Source organism: Bacillus rossius, assembly GCF_032445375.1.
Source record: "Bacillus rossius redtenbacheri isolate Brsri chromosome 9 unlocalized genomic scaffold, Brsri_v3 Brsri_v3_scf9_2, whole genome shotgun sequence".
NCBI lineage: Eukaryota > Metazoa > Arthropoda > Insecta > Phasmatodea > Bacillidae > Bacillus > Bacillus rossius.
In genome coordinates, this window is record NW_026962013.1 from 27686163 (window position 1) to 27707142 (window position 20980).

The 20980-nt window shown below is 37.8% G+C and overlaps 2 protein-coding genes across 16 annotated transcripts in view; one reads left to right on the forward strand and one right to left on the reverse strand.

Moving 5' to 3' along the window:
* The window catches only part of LOC134543328 (uncharacterized), a 71499-nt gene extending 63591 nt beyond the window's left edge, over positions 1 to 7908 (forward strand). For 6 of the 9 annotated variants that reach the window (XR_010076914.1, XR_010076916.1, XR_010076913.1 and 3 more), the window contains 2 exons: positions 5378 to 5497; positions 7807 to 7908. Coding sequence is in view for 4 of the 9 variants with exons in the window: in XM_063388281.1 (XP_063244351.1) it covers positions 5378 to 5497; positions 7807 to 7833 (147 nt within the window). In the remaining 5 variants the exon portion in view is untranslated. Of the gene's footprint in view, positions 1 to 5321; positions 5498 to 7806 lie in introns of all 9 variants that reach the window. The other 3 variants (XR_010076912.1, XR_010076915.1, XM_063388280.1) reach the window with 2 other exon arrangements.
* Positions 7909 to 8481: 573 nt separating this feature from the next.
* Positions 8482 to 20980, reverse strand: part of LOC134543255 (dual 3',5'-cyclic-AMP and -GMP phosphodiesterase 11) — a 295462-nt gene continuing 282963 nt past the window's right edge. For all 7 annotated transcript variants that reach the window (XM_063388165.1, XM_063388166.1, XM_063388167.1 and 4 more), the window contains 5 exons: positions 18275 to 18416; positions 16956 to 17030; positions 16787 to 16870; positions 10397 to 15724; positions 8482 to 9568 (listed from right to left, as the gene is read on the reverse strand). In XM_063388165.1, coding sequence (XP_063244235.1) covers positions 15599 to 15724; positions 16787 to 16870; positions 16956 to 17030; positions 18275 to 18416 — 427 coding nt within the window. In that variant the 3' untranslated portion in view covers positions 8482 to 9568; positions 10397 to 15598. The remainder of the gene's footprint in view (positions 9569 to 10396; positions 15725 to 16786; positions 16871 to 16955; positions 17031 to 18274; positions 18417 to 20980) is intronic.

Consider the following 20980-nt stretch of genomic DNA (forward strand, 5'->3'; position numbering starts at 1 on the left):
GATGATCTTATTAAAACACCTCATAAATACATAATGTTATTAAATACATGAAGCACCCATGTCAAGTTTGTATGAAAGACGTGCTTACAGTAACACTTATGCAAACCGGCATTGGATGTTAACTGCTTGGGGAATAATATTCTGACCCTTTTGTGTATGAGACAAGTCGGGCTATGTTGAAGAAATAAATTGCTGTATCCCTCTAAGGATTTCAAAAATCCTTCCAAAATAATATCTCTGTAACTTTGTGTATCTAGGTTGTTATATTTTTCTTATTCTGTCTTCGGTTCGGTTTTATTTTTTTAATCCAGGAAAGGAGGGGTCCGGTCCCCAAGGATACAAACCACCCCCCCCCCCCCCCTCATTAACCATTCCCGGCAGCATCTCTGCTACAGGGCTGTACTTACAAGCGTGGTAAATATTTGTACTTCGCACATTATGACACAGTATAAATACTTATAATTACTTCGAAGTCAATAGCATATTAAATAATGGATCAAATCTGCCAAAATGTTAAAGAACCTCGAAAACAAAGTAATTTTTTTTTAATAACTACAACGTCAAGATACCAAAAACTACTGGACTATTTTTTTTTTTTTAATTGATTTCTTCAGATCTTTACATCTGCTCAATACCGGTTTTCAGACGGCACGGTAAGTCGAGGCGTAGCGTAGCGATAAAAAAAAAGCGTACCTAACAATCGGGAAGACTGGTGTAGAAGCATTGCTATTTGGTGTCATATTTGTTCCACTTGCACTTCTATGGCATCACCGAGCATCAAGGTGCGGCGAGGTCTTGTGGCTGCGGATACGTCAATTGCACATTACACACAGAGTTTCTGAATCCTCTTTACAGTCCTAAAAACTGAATTTTCCGCATTGTTATAAAATAAAAAACATTACACATTATAAGTAACTTACCGAAAACACACAGAAGCAGCAGCCGTGTGCCCGATGGGATAATATTTGATCCTCATTTGTGATGAATTACCAAAAACTGTGATACAACTGATTTTCATTTATAAATAAAAGCCTAAACACCAATTTTCATATTTCTAGATTCAAAAATGACAAACTACAATTCAAACTTTCATCACCTATTTAACACCCTTAGGGGATGAATTTTCAAAAATCATTTCTTACTGCTCACCTACGTTATATGAGGAACTCCCGTGCAAGATTTCATGCTGTTTCAGCTGTGCTATCAAACTGAAAAGAGAGCCCATCAGAATAAAGCTGGTGTACTTCAGCCACTGTCGATAGGGCAAGCCATTCGATATAAATTCCTGGGGCCGTTTCTTAAAACCACCAAAGGAAATAAGTACGTCACAGCATGCATTGATTGTGCCACAAGGTGGGCTGAGACAAAAGCATTACCATGAGTAACTACAGAGGAGGTTACCAGATCTATATTAGAAAGAAATATATTTAGACATACTGCATATATGTAGACTCTCTCAGTCGGATAGCTCACCATTAAGCGCACAACACCCGGTACAGACAGCTTCAAACGGACAGCCTATTTCGGTACTGGATGCGGCCACAGCACTGAACCATCCTTCGCGCCACTTGGCCGAAGAAATGCCTACTTTTTCTGCTAAATCAAATGAAAACCCTCGCGAATAATTTATATCTTTCTAGGAGTACTCGACACGTTTAAATCTTTAACAGAAGTCGAAAAATTACGTTGCCTGAATATGTATTTAAAAAGTACCCCAAACAATTAGCGGGAAGTTCACCAGCACCGATGGTGAGCTAATGCAGAACTACAATACAGTACAGACGTGTCGGCGGGTGCTCCGTTTTTACGCAAAGTGTTGCGCCTAGTATAGGTATGTGTTAGAAAGAGTATTTATAGTTTAATTCTTGTTTGTTTTTTTTTTCATCAAATAATATTTAACAATGTCAGAAGAGTCTGGTGAATGTTTAAAGTGTCTGGAAGCGGCAAATGTAAAATATATTGTTGAATTCTCTGGAGTTTGTGAAAATTACTTTCACGTTCAATGCCCTTCGTTGAAAACTGCTGAAAACCTTCGAAAGCTTGAAATAAAGAAAGACACTTCAGAATGTGAGAAATTCAATCCCTTTAAGGTGAGTAACCTGGAACCGGTTGTTGATGTGAAACTTTTAATGGACCAAGTGGCTGGAGTTTATCTCCAGTTACCGGTGTTGCAAAAAAGTTGTTAAGAAAATTGAATCCTTGGAAAACAGCGTAAAATTTATTTCCGAACAGTTTGAGGAGTTCGTGCCAACACAAAAATAATTCAGGAAAGAAATGAGAAACTATAGAAAGAAAATGTGACTTTAAAAACTTAGTTCAGCGTGCTGGAAGAAAGAATAAACAACTGCTCTCCCGACAAACGAGAGATCAGTGGTCACAGAGATTTAAAGAAAACCATACGCTAGTGGCCTAAGAAGTGAATTCAAGATTTCCTGCAAGTAGGATTTTTACAAACGAACATCTCACGCATTACAATAAATCTCTCTGTGGAAAAGAAAAAGAAAAAGAAAGAAAAAACTGGCAAGAGAGAACATTCACGTTTGTGTGGGTACGCGACGCGAAAATATTCGTAAGTAAAGAGGGGAATCGAGCCACAAGAATCAGACATCCGTCAGATCTTGAAAATTTAGTACCTTCAAAAGTTTCTAGTTGAATCAGCCAGTTTCCAAATTTTGTTATGAAACAATTTTTACAAACATTTTTACATGGTCCTGTCTTGACTGTTCTGAATTAGATAAAACATTTACTGATAATGGTTTCAGTGTCCTGCATTTAACTATTTGAAGTATAGACAAAAATTTAAAACAGTTCTTGGTCTTATTGTCAGATATTAAAGCCAAAATTTGATCTTGTAGTTCTAACTGAAACCTGGCTGAGCGGACAGAGTTCGCTGTACTCCATTGCGAACTTCGGCGCTTACTTTAGCAAAACAGCGGTTCATAAGTGATGGAGCAGCGGTGTTCGTCAGGAGCGAGCTGACTGCTGACGTAGAGGAGATTGTACTCGCGGGAGCAGTCAGTCTACTGGCGTGTAAGTGTGGACCTCAGTTACCGCGACGCCGCTGTTTCAAACCATGCTTCGCTTTAAGCTGTACAGGTATACAGATCTCCTTCTGGATGTCTTGACGACTTCCTAAATTCATTAGAGAATTCATTGACAGTTCATAACACCACATGGTTAAAGATAGTTGGAGACATTAACATAAATTTATGTACAACCGTTTACGGTAAATATGCTGAAAAATATTTGAATAATTTTGCTAAACATGGCTTGACATCTTGTATAAACAAATATACATTCATAACACCCTTCTCACAAACCTGCATAGACTATGAGTTCACTAAAATAAAAACTACAAATTATGTTTATGCTGCAGTATTACAGATCATTTTGCTACTGCTATTAGTAATAATATTAGTTGTCAAAGGTCCTTTGCTAAAAACATGATATGTACAAATTTTGATAGGAAAATTTTGTCAGATTTTCTTCAATAAGAAACTTTGAATTGTGTGTTAAAAAATGTTGATGAACTTAAATATAAATAGCCAAATATGTTACTTTCTCTGCCAACATTTCTGGTCAACGTATAGAATATGAACTTAAATTTCATTTATGTAATGAAATAAGCATTAACTGTGAAAAATGTAGAGTCCTAGAAAAGAGTACAGAACATAAAATACTTAGGTATAGTGCTAGACTGTTATCTGAAGTGGGACAAACATGTTTCGTATCTTATAAACAAAATTCCGAAAATGGTGTATAACTTGGTTGAGCAAACTCTTGAAAGAATTAGAATGGATTATTTTGCTACTTTTCAGTCTGTTCTGTAGTATGACATTCTGGCCTGGGGAGGAATGAGCAAAATGTCAATTGAACCACTTATTACAATTTAAAAACTTATTCTATGAGTCATTAAAAAAAAAAAAACAGTACATACCCATCCAAGTAACATTTTAAACTTTTAAGTCTCTTTGATATTAAAAGATGCAGTAACGAGTATGTATCAAAGGAAATATCTGTTAAATTATGTAATTGTACACAGCATAGACACAACATAAGTTTACAAATTCCTCTACTTTATAAAACATTATCACAGATCTTTAGAATTTTTGCTTCCAAAAATTGTAGTTATTCTTCCTGAAAAATTAAAAATAAAAAATTATTTTCAAATTAATAAATATGTAAATCTTTGGCTGAATAATTTAACTTATGAAATTTAAGTAAGGTTTCATATACTGTATTAATTTGTATACTTCTACTTTCCTTTTTTATCTTTTATATATAGATTTTTTTGGAATCAATGTTATACTTAATTTTATTGCTCATTTTAACTTTATATTTTATAAGATTTTATATTTCTGTCAGATTTCAAATGTTATTTATTTATTTATTTGTCGATTGATATGATTTTTAATATGTTAATTTAGTCAAAATACCACTAATTGTTTAAAGTGACTAGATGCACTCACACATGAGCTTGCTTTTGTGACAGCTACATTTTCCTGTAATTTTAGTGAATCGTTATCAATGTGTAAAAAAAAAAAAGAGGAATTAAAATAATTGTACAAGCAGCGTGGGGGAAGGTTCTGGACCCCTCCTTTCATGGATTTAAATGGAAAAAAAAAAACCTAGTGAAGAGATATTTAAAAAAATTACAGTAACATAAGGTTACCAACAGCTTTATTTGGAAAGATTATTGTAACACTTACAGTGGGCTACAGTAAATGTGTTTCCTCCCACATCTATCCCATGACAGGTACAGAGGCAGCAGGGATAGTGTTTGCAAGAAGTCTATACTTAATGCCGGTTTGCATACGTGTTACTGTAAAGCATTTCTTTCATACAAACTTGACATGTGTGTTTCATGTATTAAATAACATATCTATATTTAAAACTTGTTTTAAAAAAATCATGAAACAACTGATTTAAGAAAAAAATTATCAAACACAATAAATTGAATGAAAACCAAGATTTTAGTGTAACAATTAGTTTTATTTTAAAATCCAATTACAAAGCAAACTTAACACATGAAAAATGATATAATGGTTGAATAAGGACAACCTCCTTTGCAAAATCCTACGGCACAGCAAGCAGTCTGTGAAGTTTCACTTCTAACACGTGTGGTGGCTACGCACCACTGTATGTCTGCTTTATTTTAAATTATGTTTTGTCTGTGAGGATACGCGAAATTAAAATTCTCTTTTGCCCTTCTACCTTTCAGTTGTAAACAATACGTTGTGTGTCGTGCGTGAGGGGGATGGGGAGTCGAGGACACGGGTGCAAGCAATGCACGTGGCAGTGTGTGACGTGTGTCCTTGCAGAGCAGGTGACCAGCTCGGCCGACACCAGCGCCACAGTCACTGCTAACTCTTCCCAGGTGCACCACGCCGGTGTCGAGACACGCTCAGGCGCCCAGCCCCGCTACGGCAGCGCCTATCCACAACGAGCACTGAATCGTCTTGCATCTTTCCGAGCTGGAGTGAAAACTTCTCAAGAGGTAGGAATGAAAAAAAAAAATGATGAATTTTTTGTTTAACATTACCTTTCAAGTTGCATAGCCATTTGTCTGCACGCATATATCTTCGATTCTTGTAGGGTAAGCTTATTAAGCAGGCAATCAGACTTGATATTCTTGTCATCCCTACCTTAGTAAAATTATGACTTGATTAAATGATGCCACAATTAAATGATTACGTTATGAATGGAGATTATAGGGTTCAAATAGCACCCAAGTTCTAGTCTGTTTAATCCCTAATATTTTATTTTATAAACAAGCTACACTTGGCTGTAAAATGTCTTTCCATAAAAAATGGTTTATTGATTATGCTCCTATTTACACCCGTCTCTTGAGGGTCTTGTCCGCACACAACTGTCGTCGAAAACAGTCTCTCGCACTACTCGCTAGCCTCCCTTCCAGCCGAACAGTCGCTCCTCACCTTTGAGGAGGTCCTATCCCACACTTGATCACTGGTCTGGCTGAACCGGAATACTTGTCCCAATTGGTCGGCTTTCGCGCTCGCATACCTAGCGGGAGTGGATAAAGAATGATCTCGTGGCATCTCAAGAGATATCTGGCGCCTGTAAGTTGCCAGGTAGTGCGTTCTAGGTCGCAGAAGCGGGCAGATCTCTCTCTCTCTCTCTCTCTCTCTCTCTCTCTCTCTCTCTCTCTCTCTCTCTCTCTCTCTCTCTCTCTCTCTCTCTCTCTCTCTCTCTCTCTCTCTCTCTCTCTCTCTCTCGAGGGGCAGGGGCGCGACAAACGGACGTCACGTGTGTAGCCCATGAGGTGGTGGCTGGCATGTCCCACTGTAGCAGGACTACAATATTTCAAAAACAGCCAGTGCTGCATGCCTGTGGCGCAAGTAAAAGAAACCTGATCTCTCTGTGAACATTTGTGGCGAAACACTTTTGGAACTTTCCTGTCACAAAAATATTTTTAATAATCTTTATATAAAAAGAAAAAAAAATTAAAACATTTTTAATGTGTAAACATCTTAATTCTTGGTATACTGCATACGGTAGGAGTAATTTCGTGAAAATGGAACAAAGGCTGATGAACGGAAATGTTTCACAAAGATAGCGGACCCACATGTAGCAACATACACCAGTATAGTCTCTTTTGTAAACATTAATGAAAATACCAAACATATTGGTGTGCCAAATGAAACTTTATGATTGGGAAATTACCCTGGAATATATTTGGTTAACTAAAATTGATAGTAAAAGGTAATCGAGTTTAAAATTTCCTGTGGTTTCATGCTGCTCTATCTACATTTGATGGTGGCATGGTTCAGGCAGCAAATTCTAAGAGTAAGTGCAGAAAGTAAATGTGAGATAATCATCCAGAAAGTTTGGTATTTAAAATGGGAATATTATATATGTCGATTTAGCATGCTCTGCATTATTTTAAAGAATATTATGTTAAGTTTTGTGTCTGTATTTTCTATTGTAAGTTTATTTGCAATATGAACAACAAGAGAATACATGAAGTTGATTGTTATCAATGTTAGATGATTAGACACTAGTGTTGGATATTGAAAGACTTGCTCACATTTTAAAATTTATATCAAAATTTTAGAATGTATTATAAATGTTTAATACATTTTAAAATTTATATCAAAATTTTAGAATGTATTATAAATGTTTAATTCTTAGTTATGAGACAGCATGCCTTATAAAATATATATGTATTTAAAAACAATGGAAGACTCACTATAGCATTAAAATCAAAGATTTAATAGCGAGTAATATTTACGGAACATTGTTTCTTGGTATTAAAATTTGTCTGTGATGAAAAATTCAAATTCACACTGTCAAGAATGTATATACAAATGATGTTTTGTTCTTTTAATAGCTTTAACCACTACAAATAAAAGGACATTTTTGAAAATGTATCCAGCCTGCTATCCAGCCACAAATTTTAAGTTTGAAAATCAGTCATCAATTATGACTAAATACTAATATTAGAAAATGTTAAGTTAATTATTAATAAAATTCGAGACAAACTATAAAAAGCAAAAACTGTCAAAATATTTTAGCATGGAAAATTTTCAAATAGTCATAGAAAAAAGAACAAATGAATAAAATCAATTTAAATGTTATAAAATAAATGTAAAGTGAAATGTAGAACACTGCTGAAACAAATTGGAATATCAGAAATATAAAACTCTGCATGCTGTATGCTTTCCAATGTATACTTTTGTTGATGGATGTATAGAATTTATGTAAATCATTGCCTTCTTGCTAATGCACATTATTGTGGAAACTAGATAATGTGAGATGAATTAACATGGAAAAAATTTGTTTCAGGAGGAGGAGGAGAATAAGCCTGATTAGCAGTTGGATTCCACAATTGGAGATGTTGAAACACCTGAACTGTGTAATAAATGAATAAAATAACTTTTCAAACAACCTACTGAATTTTTTATTATATTAAAGGCCATTTATTTTGATATGAAACTATGAAACAAATTTTTTAATGTTGGACTTAGAATTATTATTTTGACTGATTTTGGACCAGTTTTTGATGTTTATTGACCATTTTTTAATGGGTTTTACTGGATTTTCTTGTTATTGACCAAGCTGTTGGTTAACTACCATATATGGTAATGTATGTGCAATAATTGTTTACTCAATTTCAAATAGATGTTCTAAGGAAGTTTAGGTTTACTGTAAGGCTTTCTACCTGGACTTGGTGCCTATATTTTCAATTGGATTACATCTTTATCATCATGCAATAGAAACAAATAATAAATTAATATAAAATGTATTGATTTATATTTATACAAATATATTAAATATAGAATTTTGTAAATAATTTTTTGTGTATATATATATATATATACAAAATTCTAAAGAGTTGGTCAAAATGGACCAAAAAAAGTCGCTAAATTATTGCCCTAAGTCCAACACAAAAATTTTTCATTCCTCTGTTAAGAATAAAACTTAACTCTTTATTCAGCTGGTAAGAAAAGAAAACGAGTCTTCAGTTCAAAACCAATTTTATTTTCAAACATTTTGTACATTATACATACAATTACAATCAGTGCTGTACAAAATACCTACATAAAAAATTTTTTTACAAATTTAACAAATTGTACACTTCCACTCATTCATCTACAAAGTGTGTTTAACCCCACACAGTTTTAACACACATTCAACTCCAATGTGTGTTAAAACCGAGTGGTTTTCACAGTTTACATTATACCTTTGGCCTACTTAATAGGCACTATCAACAATCTCACATGATCAAAATGTTTAGAGCCAAAATCACAATTAGAAAATAAATCTTGGCCAGCCTTGCTCAACATTGGTGTTAAGGGGGTTAATATGTGAATTATCCAATAAATATTTGTCAGTTTCTATGGTCACCAAGAGTAATTTAGTTACAGCACTAACAATGCTAGAACTCATCTTGCATTTGCCACCATTTATGGCTAACAGAATTGGTTAAAATCTTTCAACAATTATATATGCCAAAGAAGACAGGCATGTAGTAACTATATCCATACAAAGTTACCTACTTTACAATAAGATCCAATTAAGTTAATCTACCACTGGCAAAATTGGCAGCAAGAGATTTGTGTTCAGCACACAAATTAAAAACCACCAGAAATCAGATTTAAATTGCAGTTCCTATTAGATTGTCCAGTTCTGCAACTGTTATTTTTATTAAATTATGTATAAATTTATACAAAAATTTTGGCAATGGTGCAAATACATGGTGCCTTCAAATGTCAGATAATGCCAAAAGTTAGGCTTCCAGTCAGCTTACCACCAGCTAATCTTAGTTCCACCAGTTAGTTGACAATATTTTTCACTTCAAAGAAATCTATACAATCTGTAGCATTAAATTAAACTGTACATAGTCAATGTGGTATTCAGGTACGCAACAGCGATCAAACTTCTCCGCTTTCCTCACCACTTACATCGAACAAAGAACTGTAGACGTGCTCGACAACTTCTAAAGATCCAAGACACTTGGTATCACTCTTGCAATTCATGGGGCCACTTGGTGCAATCTGCGTGGTTCACGACAATGAATCCCATAGCCGACCTCGCCAAAATAAACCTGAAAACACCAGTTGTTTGATGTGAAGATGCAATAAAACCAAACTTACAGCTAGCAATTTTAAAGGATGCACCTATGTAAAATGTAACTGTAAAAATATTTTGGCATTAAAAAAAGCAGATTTTATGACCAATCTTGCAGTCTTTAGTTTTTGAATTAAGTTACAAAATTGTTTTCCAATATTTGAATGTTAATTTGTGTTTGTTATTTTTAACTTCAGCAAGAGCTGGGGCAGAACTAATAAATAATTTTTTTAATTTCATCTCTCACAGCTTAAAATGTTTTAGTAAAAGGAAACCTTCACTCCTGCCAAATTTCAGCTGATTTTAACAATCTTTAAAGGTCCCTCAAAAGTCTTGAAAGGTATGGATATAATACGCAAATACTAAAACTGTACATCTGTCATGTATGCTGCTTTGCATGATGTAAGTACAGTACACAATTGCATTATAAAACACAAATTTGACAGGGTTTTTTTTTTTTTTTTTTACAATTTAAGAAGCTCTAGGAAGGTCAGAATTTTGAACTTTTTTTCCATGCTTAACAACCTGCAATATGTATTGCCTTTGCACTTATTCATCCTTTGTTACATTGAATTGCTTATTTGTACAGTCATTGACAAAAATTTTATTTTTGGTGTCACAAAATACTTTAAATATTTGAATAGCAGGTCCACTTTATAACCCAAGGCTGGTTAAAATTAATAATTTTCTGCGTTAGGTTGATAACCAACATTTTGAAGAAAAAAGAAAGTGATTCAAGTTAAGGTTTAAACAGATTTAAACATTACATTCATAATGAAATAAATATGGGACTATCAATAGTTACCATTCTGCAGTTTAGAGCTCGACGTAGGCTGTGCCTCCTTTCCACAGCAGCCACCAGCAGTCACCAGCAGTCCTACACACATTATTCACAATATTAAACAAACACTGGAAATAATGACTAACAAGAATTATTTTGCTTGTATAATAGTGAACAAGTGTTTAAATTAATGAGAGTGTGCAAGCAACTCACTCCATGTAGATTAAAAATAATTGAACCATCTTTAAAGGAAATTGCCTCAATGACGTAAAGTTTTTCTGTGGCTCACAACAAAAGTCGTAACTATTTAAACTTTAACTTGAATTCTAATTAGCATTAATTAATTTCTGTCTCTGGGAAATGTTCGACTTGTCAAGCCTAAAGGGCAATTATTCAAAATGTTTAGTCTTAATTACTCCGAGCTACTATTGGTACTCACCTATTTTCTTCATGTCACTCGCTCTCCAGCCGTCGAAATGACACCAGTCTGAAACTCACTATGGCACAGACATCTCCCCATTGCTCACTCTAACACTGCATTACTTGTGCATTGAGTCAGCAGCAGACCAGCAATCCTAGCAAAGCTACAATGTCTCCTGCTGGCCGGTGGTTGCTCTGCACCCAGCGAGTCTCTTACTCGCTCGGTGGTACGTCGGCCGCGGCGAGACGTCCTACTCGCTCGGTGGTACGTCGGCCGCGGCGAGACGTCCTACTCGCTCGGTGGTACGTCGGCCGCGGCGAGACGTCCTACTCGCTCGGTGGTACGTCGGCCGCGGCGAGACGTCCTACTCGCTCGGTGGTACGTCGGCCGCGGCGAGACGTCCTACTCGCTCGGTGGTACGTCGGCCCCGGCGAGACGTCCTACTCGCTCGGTGGTACGTCGGCCCCGGCGAGACGTCCTACTCGCTCGGTGGTACGTCGGCCGCGGCGAGACGTCCTACTCGCTCGGTGGTACGTCGGCCGCGGCGAGACGTCCTATTCGCTCGGTGGTACGTCGGCCGCGGCGAGACGTCCTACTCGCTCGGTGGTACGTCGGCCGCGGCGAGACGTCCTACTCGCTCGGTGGTACGTCGGCCGCGGCGAGACGTCCTACTCGCTCGGTGGTACGTCGGCCGCGGCGAGACGTCCTACTCGCTCGGTGGTACGTCGGCCCCGGCGAGACGTCCTACTCGCTCGGTTGTACGTCGGCCCCGGCGAGACGTCCTACTCGCTCGGTTGTACGTCGGCCCCGGCGAGACGTCCTACTCGCTCGGTGGTACGTCGGCCGCGGCGAGACGTCCTACTCGCTCGGTGGTACGTCGGCCGCGGCGAGACGTCCTACTCGCTCGGTGGTACGTCGGCCCCGGCGAGACGTCCTACTCGCTCGGTGGTACGTCGGCCCCGGCGAGACGTCCTACTCGCTCGGTGGTACGTCGGCCCCGGCGAGACGTCCTACTCGCTCGGTGGTACGTCGGCCGCGGCGAGACGTCCTACTCGCTCGGTGGTACGTCGGCCGCGGCGAGACGTCCTACTCGCTCGGTGGTACGTCGGCCCCGGCGAGACGTCCTACTCGCTCGGTGGTACGTCGGCCCCGGCGAGACGTCCTACTCGCTCGGTGGTACGTCGGCCCCGGCGAGACGTCCTACTCGCTCGGTGGTACGTCGGCCGCGGCGAGACGTCCTACTCGCTCGGTGGTACGTCGGCCCCGGCGAGACGTCCTACTCGCTCGGTGGTACGTCGGCCGCGGCGAGACGTCCTACTCGCTCGGTGGTACGTCGGCCGCGGCGAGACGTCCTACTCGCTCGGTGGTACTTCGGCCCCGGCGAGACGTCCTACTCGCTCGGTGGTACTTCGGCCCCGGCGAGACGTCCTACTCGCTCGGTGGTACTTCGGCCCCGGCGAGACGTCCTACTCGCTCGGATGTACTTCGGCCCCGGCGAGACGTCCTACTCGCTCGGTGGTACTTCGGCCCCGGCGAGACGTCCTACTCGCTCGGTTGTACGTCGGCCCCGGCGAGACGTCCTACTCGCTCGGTGGTACTTCGGCCCCGGCGAGACGTCCTACTCGCTCGGTTGTACGTCGGCCCCGGCGAGACGTCCTACTCGCTCGGTGGTACTTCGGCCCCGGCGAGACGTCCTACTCGCTCGGTGGTACTTCGGCCCCGGCGAGACGTCCTACTCGCTCGGTGGTACTTCGGCCCCGGCGAGACGTCCTACTCGCTCGGTGGTACTTCGGCCCCGGCGAGACGTCCTACTCGCTCGGTGGTACTTCGGCCCCGGCGAGACGTCCTACTCGCTCGGTTGTACGTCGGCCCCGGCGAGACGTCCTACTCGCTCGGTGGTACTTCGGCCCCGGCGAGACGTCCTACTCGCTCGGTGGTACGTCGGCCGCGGCGAGACGTCCTACTCGCTCGGTTGTACGTCGGCCCCGGCGAGACGTCCTACTCGCTCGGTGGTACTTCGGCCCCGGCGAGACGTCCTACTCGCTCGGTGGTACTTCGGCCCCGGCGAGACGTCCTACTCGCTCGGTGGTACGTCGGCCGCGGCGGGACGTCCTACTCGCTCGGTGGTACGTCGGCCCCGGCAAGTATCCTACTCACTCAGTAGTTCATTGGCAGCCAGTGAGTACCCTATTCATTCAGTGGTCTTGCCCAGCAAGTAGCAATTCTAATCAGCACTCAGTTTGGCAGAGCTTCCACTCTGTCAAACTTTGTCGCTGACGACGTCCTGGTAGCTCAGACCACTCGTGGGACTGGTGTTGGGTCTTCCCGGTCACTGCCAATTGGTCAGGTTTATATACCCGTTAGCTGCGATGACGTGTGCCTGCTTCTTGTCGCTGCACCCCCAACTTACCGCTGATACCTGGGAAGACTTACGCTGCGTGGCACTTACACTAGACAAGCAAACTGCACTCTTCACGTAAACTAATCTACATATTGGGGTAACCACAGCACAGGGATAGGGATAAAACATTACAGCCGTACACACTAACATTGGATATAAACAAATTTGTATATTCGTGATTCTTGATCATCTTTATGAAATGTTTCATCCGCTAACTTGGCTTTCGTCCTCCCAGTAGTGCGAGGTCCATTCGGCAACTTTTTGAATTTGTCACAAGCTCCTGTTCTAACAATTGTTCCTTACAATTCCGATTGCATAAATACACCATATGGCTTCACATTGTATTCTTCATAACTTCCTATCACAGTTGAAATATGGTTTACTTTTTTTTAATTTTCAAACATGGTTTGAATAACTAACTATTTTGTGCAGAAAATTAATTTTGACACAAATTGATTAATTACTCACAAAGTAAACATGTCTGCAACTTGCACCCTGTGCCATGCAAATAGCATACTCCTGTGTGTTTGACCACACCATAGTCAGTCCTCAAATATTCATGCGAACACCCAGTGATTTAAATTTCCAGTTATACCCACAAGGGAATATGCATCTTACAACATGCATGTTGGCCCGCTACGGGCAAAGTGTTTTAATGAACCTTTTTAATTTTCCTTGCGCCAAGGGCCTTCATTAAATCACAAGTCAAATCAACAACTAATAATATATGTAATTCACTTTCTACAGAAAAAGCTTTTTAGTCATGTTTTTGAATTAGTTCTTACATTATTTTGAAAATCTAATATGGGTCTTCAGCCATTTAATCACGGAAACCTCTTTTTTTTAAGGAATGTATATACATTTTAACATAAAAAACTTTTTTACTTATGTAATTTTGGCATAAGTCCCCGGCCTCATATCAGCCTCCAATGGCAGCCATAGGAAAACATCAACTTTCATACGAGTCGTCTTCATTCCTGTAATTATAGTCATTCTCCAAATTAACTTCTTTCCTCATGCATTCCTAGGCTTATTTTACAGTGTACTGCCAATCTCCTCAGTTTAAACATAACTCTGCCAAGCTGACACGCCATGGAGTCTCAATTTACAGTACTGGCTGACTCCAGAACGGACAAGTTTAAGTTAATACATCCATGCAATTGTTTGCCGGAATCAGCAATGTCTTTTGCGATTATTAATGCCCAACCCCACCAAACTAAGAAACCATTAACAAAGAGACTGCAGCTAGCACACACGTGTATAAACATACCTAGCAATTACGTAGTGTGCGTCTAATGTATCACATGTGATGTCTATGTAAAGTGCGCTCTTGCAATAAAATGTCAGCATGCTCATATCATATAGGAATCAGTTGTCTCCACAGATTACCGAGCGTAGCAGTGTCATAGTTAATTTCTTTTATGTATATTCAGCCACGGACCTAGTGGACCATGCTGGAGCAGATAAGACCCAAGACAACAAATCAGTGGTTAGGACACCTTGGGCTAGCCTCCGAAACCACAATATGTGTATTTTGTTTTTTGAACACAAAGTGTTTCATCATAAATAAATACAGCAAGTAAGCTGCTACTGTATGGTGGTAGAATGCGACTATTGATTTGTACACTGTCGCAACTGTCACTTTCACTTCGTTTAGTGGTCATCACGAATGATTATGTGTTTTTTGGTTCAGTCAATGGTCGAAGACATTTAATTATTTTTTCTCACAGCTAAAATGCAAGTCAAAATGAATGCAAAGAATAGTTTGTTTTCAAGTTTAAAATATTAATAAATAATCTGTGTGTCCAATTGACCACACAATTTTTTTGACATCTGCAACACAGTAGTGAAATAACTTGCAATATTTGTGCGTTTAAAATACTGATTTTTAGATTGTGGTGCACTTAAAACATCTAATGACAACCTCAACAGTGAACGCTGATATACGACAAAATTATGATGTATCCTATGTCAAATATTTATAATAAATTTAATATTCATTATTTTCAAGTGTTATTAATAAAATTTGTATTCGAAAGGCATGAAAATGCTTACAACTTCAAACCAAAGCAGAAATATGGCAATGGTAAGATATCTACATATCAGCCGCTTTAAAATAATTTATCCTTGTTTAGGCTACCATTCATCGTGAGGGTTTTTACAAGTTGATTTCCCAAGTAAGGATGTGTTTCAACTGAGACATCTTTTTAACAAATTTAGTACACAATATATTATTTTTCATTTAAATGACATAATTTATACAGTCTGTACAACACTTTACTTACAAAAAACAATGAATGTAAACAAAAACTTTTATCTTAAAACATATTCACAAACATAAAATGTAGACATAACGATGGGTCAACTTTGGTTTAATGCACATCAGGCAAACAATGGCACACATTCACTGCTCGCCAGAATCGTCAGACTGCGTGTGGTTGGGCGTTCCAGCCAGCTCCAACCAATGGGCCTTATTCTGCTTCACCCCGTCCACCAGCGGCTGCAACTTGTCGGACAACGAAGCGAAAGCCTGCATCAGAAGTAACCAATTCTAAATAATAATGTATAAATAAATATATGAACAGATTGTATTCATAATGCCTTTTAAAAGCATTTAGATAAATATTACCTCAAACAATCTTTTTTTCTCACTTGTTTGTATGTATCTGAATGGTTGAAACACCATTTTTTAAAGCCAAAATAATGTTTAAAACCTCAAGACATGTTTTTTTTTATTTTTACATATTCTTTTTATTTAAAAATATATAGTATTATTTAACAAATATTACACAAATACTTTATGACATTTATATGATGCACATTTACAATAAAATAATTTGTAATAAGTAGGTATGACTAGGTATGAAAATAAATCTCACATTGTGTGTGGAAAAAATACGAATATCAGTAAAGTAAAAAAAAAAGTTGTTATTAAGACATGCAAACTCAAAAAAAAAAAGTAAAATTATATTTTTCCAACCTATTTGGATGATAAATTTTGATACTATCTTCATGCTTAGTAAATTACATGAACTGAAATTTAAAAAATTAACAGATTTCATTTTTGGGATTTAAGTTTAGGTTTAGTCAAAATGCAAATTAATTTTATCTTGTTGCAGTTTCTGTGTTAAATGGTGTGTTGACATTGTTTACAGTGTTACGTTAGTTTTATCAAAATTTAACAAATAATATTTTTTCTAATAATTTTCATGTTCCCTACTTTAGGAGCATACACAGACTTGCAGAATTATTACCATAAATAGAAAAAAGAAAAAAAAAGAACAGTGACCCAACAGTGAGCCGGAACTTACGCATAACTATCGTAGTCATACACATTAACCATGAAAGAGTGCGGACTATCAAACACAGTTTATTCGGCACTAGACAGAGCATGCAATCTGCAATCTATTGATATCAATATTTGACTATGTGCACGCACTCTATACGGGTATCAACACAACCAAACATGAATGATGCCAAATAGGACTGGCTACATTTTTATACACAATACACAGAGGTGACTTTTTTCTGCGAAAACCTATTTAAAAAGTTTCAAATATTTATAAATTGTAGGATATGTTTTTGCACTAACCTCATATATTGGCATGCAGATGGAGTCGATAAATCCGACTTGCATCAACGGCAACTGGTCTTCCTTCTCGCGATTCATGATGTCCTACGCAACATCAGAGGCATGTTACCAACTTGTCCCCCCCTCAGAATGTACACAACTTTAACGAAAACAGTGAATCCAAACTTACTATTGGGGTGATGTGCAGCTCCTGGCGTTCAATGTCTCCTTGCTCAAAGAACTCGCTAGATACCAGCTCTGCGACCTAATGGACAAACCAAAAAAAGCGTGTGCAACCTCAATTTCTATAGAGAACCAAATAAATTTATATTAATGACAAACTCAAATTACTGTAATATAATTAAAACTCCTACTCAGGTACAGATATTTTAACTATACAACTCTTCAGTTGAAGTTGTAATTTATACTCTTAAAAGTACCAAGTTTTCCTTCTCAAAAAAAAAAAAAAGAATAATCGGGAACACTATCTAATAATTATAAGAAATTAAGGAATCAGAGTGTACAACATACTATAAATTAAGAATCAGGAACAAGAAATACACTACTACCTACAGTAAAAGAACAAAGTATTTTTATTTTTTTTTATGTACTATGAAGAAAATTTTCTGAACAACATATCCGAGTTGCAGATTAAGTGCCAATATTACTTTTCTGGTAAATAATTTCATACTTCCTATTTTATTATTATTTTTAATAAAAATTATTTGTAAAATTCAAGAGATGTTTGGCACTTGACAAATTGTTTGATATTGATATTTTACTATTTTATCATGTTCCATCTATTATTCCGTTTAAGCAGTGAATGGAAGAATTAAAAAAATTCACTGTTAAAGGATTTTCATTGAAATATTTTATTAAAATAATTCTGCATATTGCAAAGTTGAATTGAAATTCAGTTGAAACTTAGGTTGTAAAAAAAAAATATAATAAATAATTTAATTCCTGGGAACAAACTTCAATGACCAATGACAGCAAAACACTTTTAAGGGCCCCGCCTACCCGGGCACACATACGGTGTGCAGAGATTCAGGAAAAACGTGATTTCAAAACTACTCAAGATATCCGAGTGGGGTTCGCTTAAGAAAAGCATTTTAGAGTTCGCTGAGGGCCGAAAAGTACTTTTGATTATGGGTAAAGTTTTTAAACAGTATTTTTGGAAGAGTTAAAATGGCTAAAACGCATGTTTTCAGAGTAAATTTTAGGCGTAAAACAACTGGTACATATTCTTTAAAGCACTTAAGGGGCTTGCATCACACCTGTATCTTCATTTATCCGCCATATAATGTTACGGTCACCGCTCAAATTTCACAGTTATCCTGCGACGACGAGAAGACTGCGCGCCAGTTCAGAGCCTTGCGCTTAGAGGCGGCACAGCGCTAGAAGCACCGGCGAGCGTCGCTCTTATCATCCCGCCTCACTAACACACATACAACCCTGACGAGGCGGGCCCCTTAAAGTAAATGTCATTCCACTAGGAACGCGACTCACCCTCTTCTCGACCTCCCAGGGCTTCGTGATGGCGGCCAGGTCGCAGACGGTCATCGTCATCGCCCGGAGCAGCTCCCGGTGCTCCTCCCGCCCCCAGTTGTACGACTCCGTCCGGACCAGGCTCAGGAACATGCCTCGTTTCCTGCGAACACGTCACGCTCGCGCGTTGCCCCAAGGGATGTTGCCGTCGTCACAAGCCACACCCCATTTAGCCGTCCGGCGTTCAACAAAGGCACTTATCAGTAACAGTAAAAATAATATCGTGACTGCCACTTACACACATCACATGTCACAAAATTTAACTTTTCATGAGAGCAGGTTTTCGATTTGATTTAAATTTATTTATTTTAAGTGTCTTCACTAGTAAGAGGAATTTCTTTATTAAACTTTTAACAAATTATTCTTTGTTTTATTTACTAGACAAATAATATTTTCAAGATAATATTTTAATATTTCAATTTTTTTTTTTTAATGTACTTCGGACATATTGGTACTAGTGCACTATACCAACAAGCAAAGCGAAAAATGTAAATCACGGACATGCTGCCAACTACACCAGTTTCATAAAAAAAAATGAATTGATGTTTTTTAGCTCCGAGGTACAGACATGCGTGTGAGATTGAATAAATGTTATGGTATATCACTGAGAAAGAATTTTGTAATTGGGTGATTAATTTAAAAAAAAAAAAAAAAGATTGTCAAGATCTTTGCATCCAGTTTTTGCAACCCAGACTGCCTTCTCCAATGAATTGTTTTATTAATGAATGTGTGCATATATAAATATCTGTGAATGTGTGTGTGTGTGTGTAGCCTATATTTTTATCTGTGCAGCTGATCATTTCCAGTGCTTGGTTAGATTTTTCAGTACTATTAAAATAATGGCCATTTGTTTCTAATAAGAGATCTTTGTGTGTGTGCAAAATTTTTCATGATCATAATTTACATTTTTTTTAATATATATATTTCTGATAGTTTGTTTACTTTATTGTGATAATGTCTAAATTTAATTTTACCTATTTTTCTCACTCTAAGTTTTCACATTTTTTTTTAAAAATTCTTTTCTATGGGTCTTCGTCTGTAAACAGAATGATGCAACATCTAATGACACGGAAGTTAGGGTAAAAAGAGACAGTGACGGTCATGTGAATTATGTAAGCGTAGTAAAGACTCTAGTTGGGTCGAGATGCTGTTGCTATGTGCTCGCGATTGCCTGGTTTTTTAGTGTGTAATTTTGTGATTAGTTGGATATTATTTATTAATTATTAGTCTGGGGTTGAGGGCCATGTTGAGTTTTTGGACTTTTAACTAGGCCCTAGATGCATGGTGCGGGCCCAAGGGTGGCCAGATAGTCCACCAGAACTTAAGTTTCTTTGTCCAGGGGTCACTAGGAATATTTATCATAAAGGCAGAGAACAGTGACGAGTGAACAGCATACAGCGAGCAGCAAAAACGGTGAGTTTTGCTGATAACGTATTTAGTATGTACTGCACATCGTAGCTAGCCTGTATATTCAATTTAAGAATAATATAATTACAAAAACTCATTTAAAACTCTTATTTAAAAGCAATCATTAATAGTTTTGAGTCAATAAATAGCTGGGGAAAGGAACTATAAACATAACTACATGAAACATCCAGCAAAAAAATTGTTAAGTGTTTTCTGCACGTTCAACAAATAATGAACGTCTTAGCCGGACAAGATTGTGAATTTTCGTACAGTAAATGACTGTGAAAACTATAACAGTTTGGTAGTTGCAATATTTTACTGTTTTATTTTTATAAATTACTAGCTGACCCGGCGAACTTCGTACCGCCTTAGCATAGCAATGATGCACTACTTTATTTTGTATAGCTGACCTATCTTAGGTATGAGTACCTATTCAATTTGAACTGGAATCTATAATATCCTCCATATAAAAATGAATCCATAATTCCTTTTACGTCTGGTTGGTGGCATTGTTAAAAAAGAAAATCCAACTGAAAATAAAAAGCTCTCATACATTTTCTGTATAACCATGTATACCAAATTATAGTATTGTGTAGTCACCAAAAAGTTCTAAAAATCAATATGAAGCTGTGAACTTACCATGATTAACAAACACTTATTAGCAAACAAAAATCTTCTTAGTCTTTAAAACAATTATATGTCAAACGACATAAAGTTACATTAAAAAAGTTCAAAAATGAAAATTCAACTGTAAATTAAAGAAAACGGTTGTATTCTTCTTTATAAGCAAGTATATCACACAAAAACAAACATAGAAAATGTTTACATATTGTATTGATTTGTTTTTCTATTTTTAAACTACAACACAGTAATAACGAATTATGGCATGACAATGGCCTAGGCAGAATGTACACAGCCAGAATAGCCTGCGCCAGCAGCTCTGTACCGAATGTACCGGTACAATATGTAGTAAAACGTTAATGTTGATAAATATTTCCTAAACGATACAGTTTCTTTACATCCTCTTTGAAGATATTTGCAGCAAACATTCTGTCAATTCTATGTCAAACGTCATAAGGTTACTTTAAAAATATTTATATTGTACAAAGTGTTGGGTTAGTTTGGAAATAATTTTATATATGGTGGTTCAGTATTCTTAAATTTCCTAATTTTCCGTTAAATTTTTTCTTTCATAAGAACCTTCTCCTGACCATAGCAAACACAACAAAAAAAAATTAGTGAAATCGGTCCAGCCGTTCA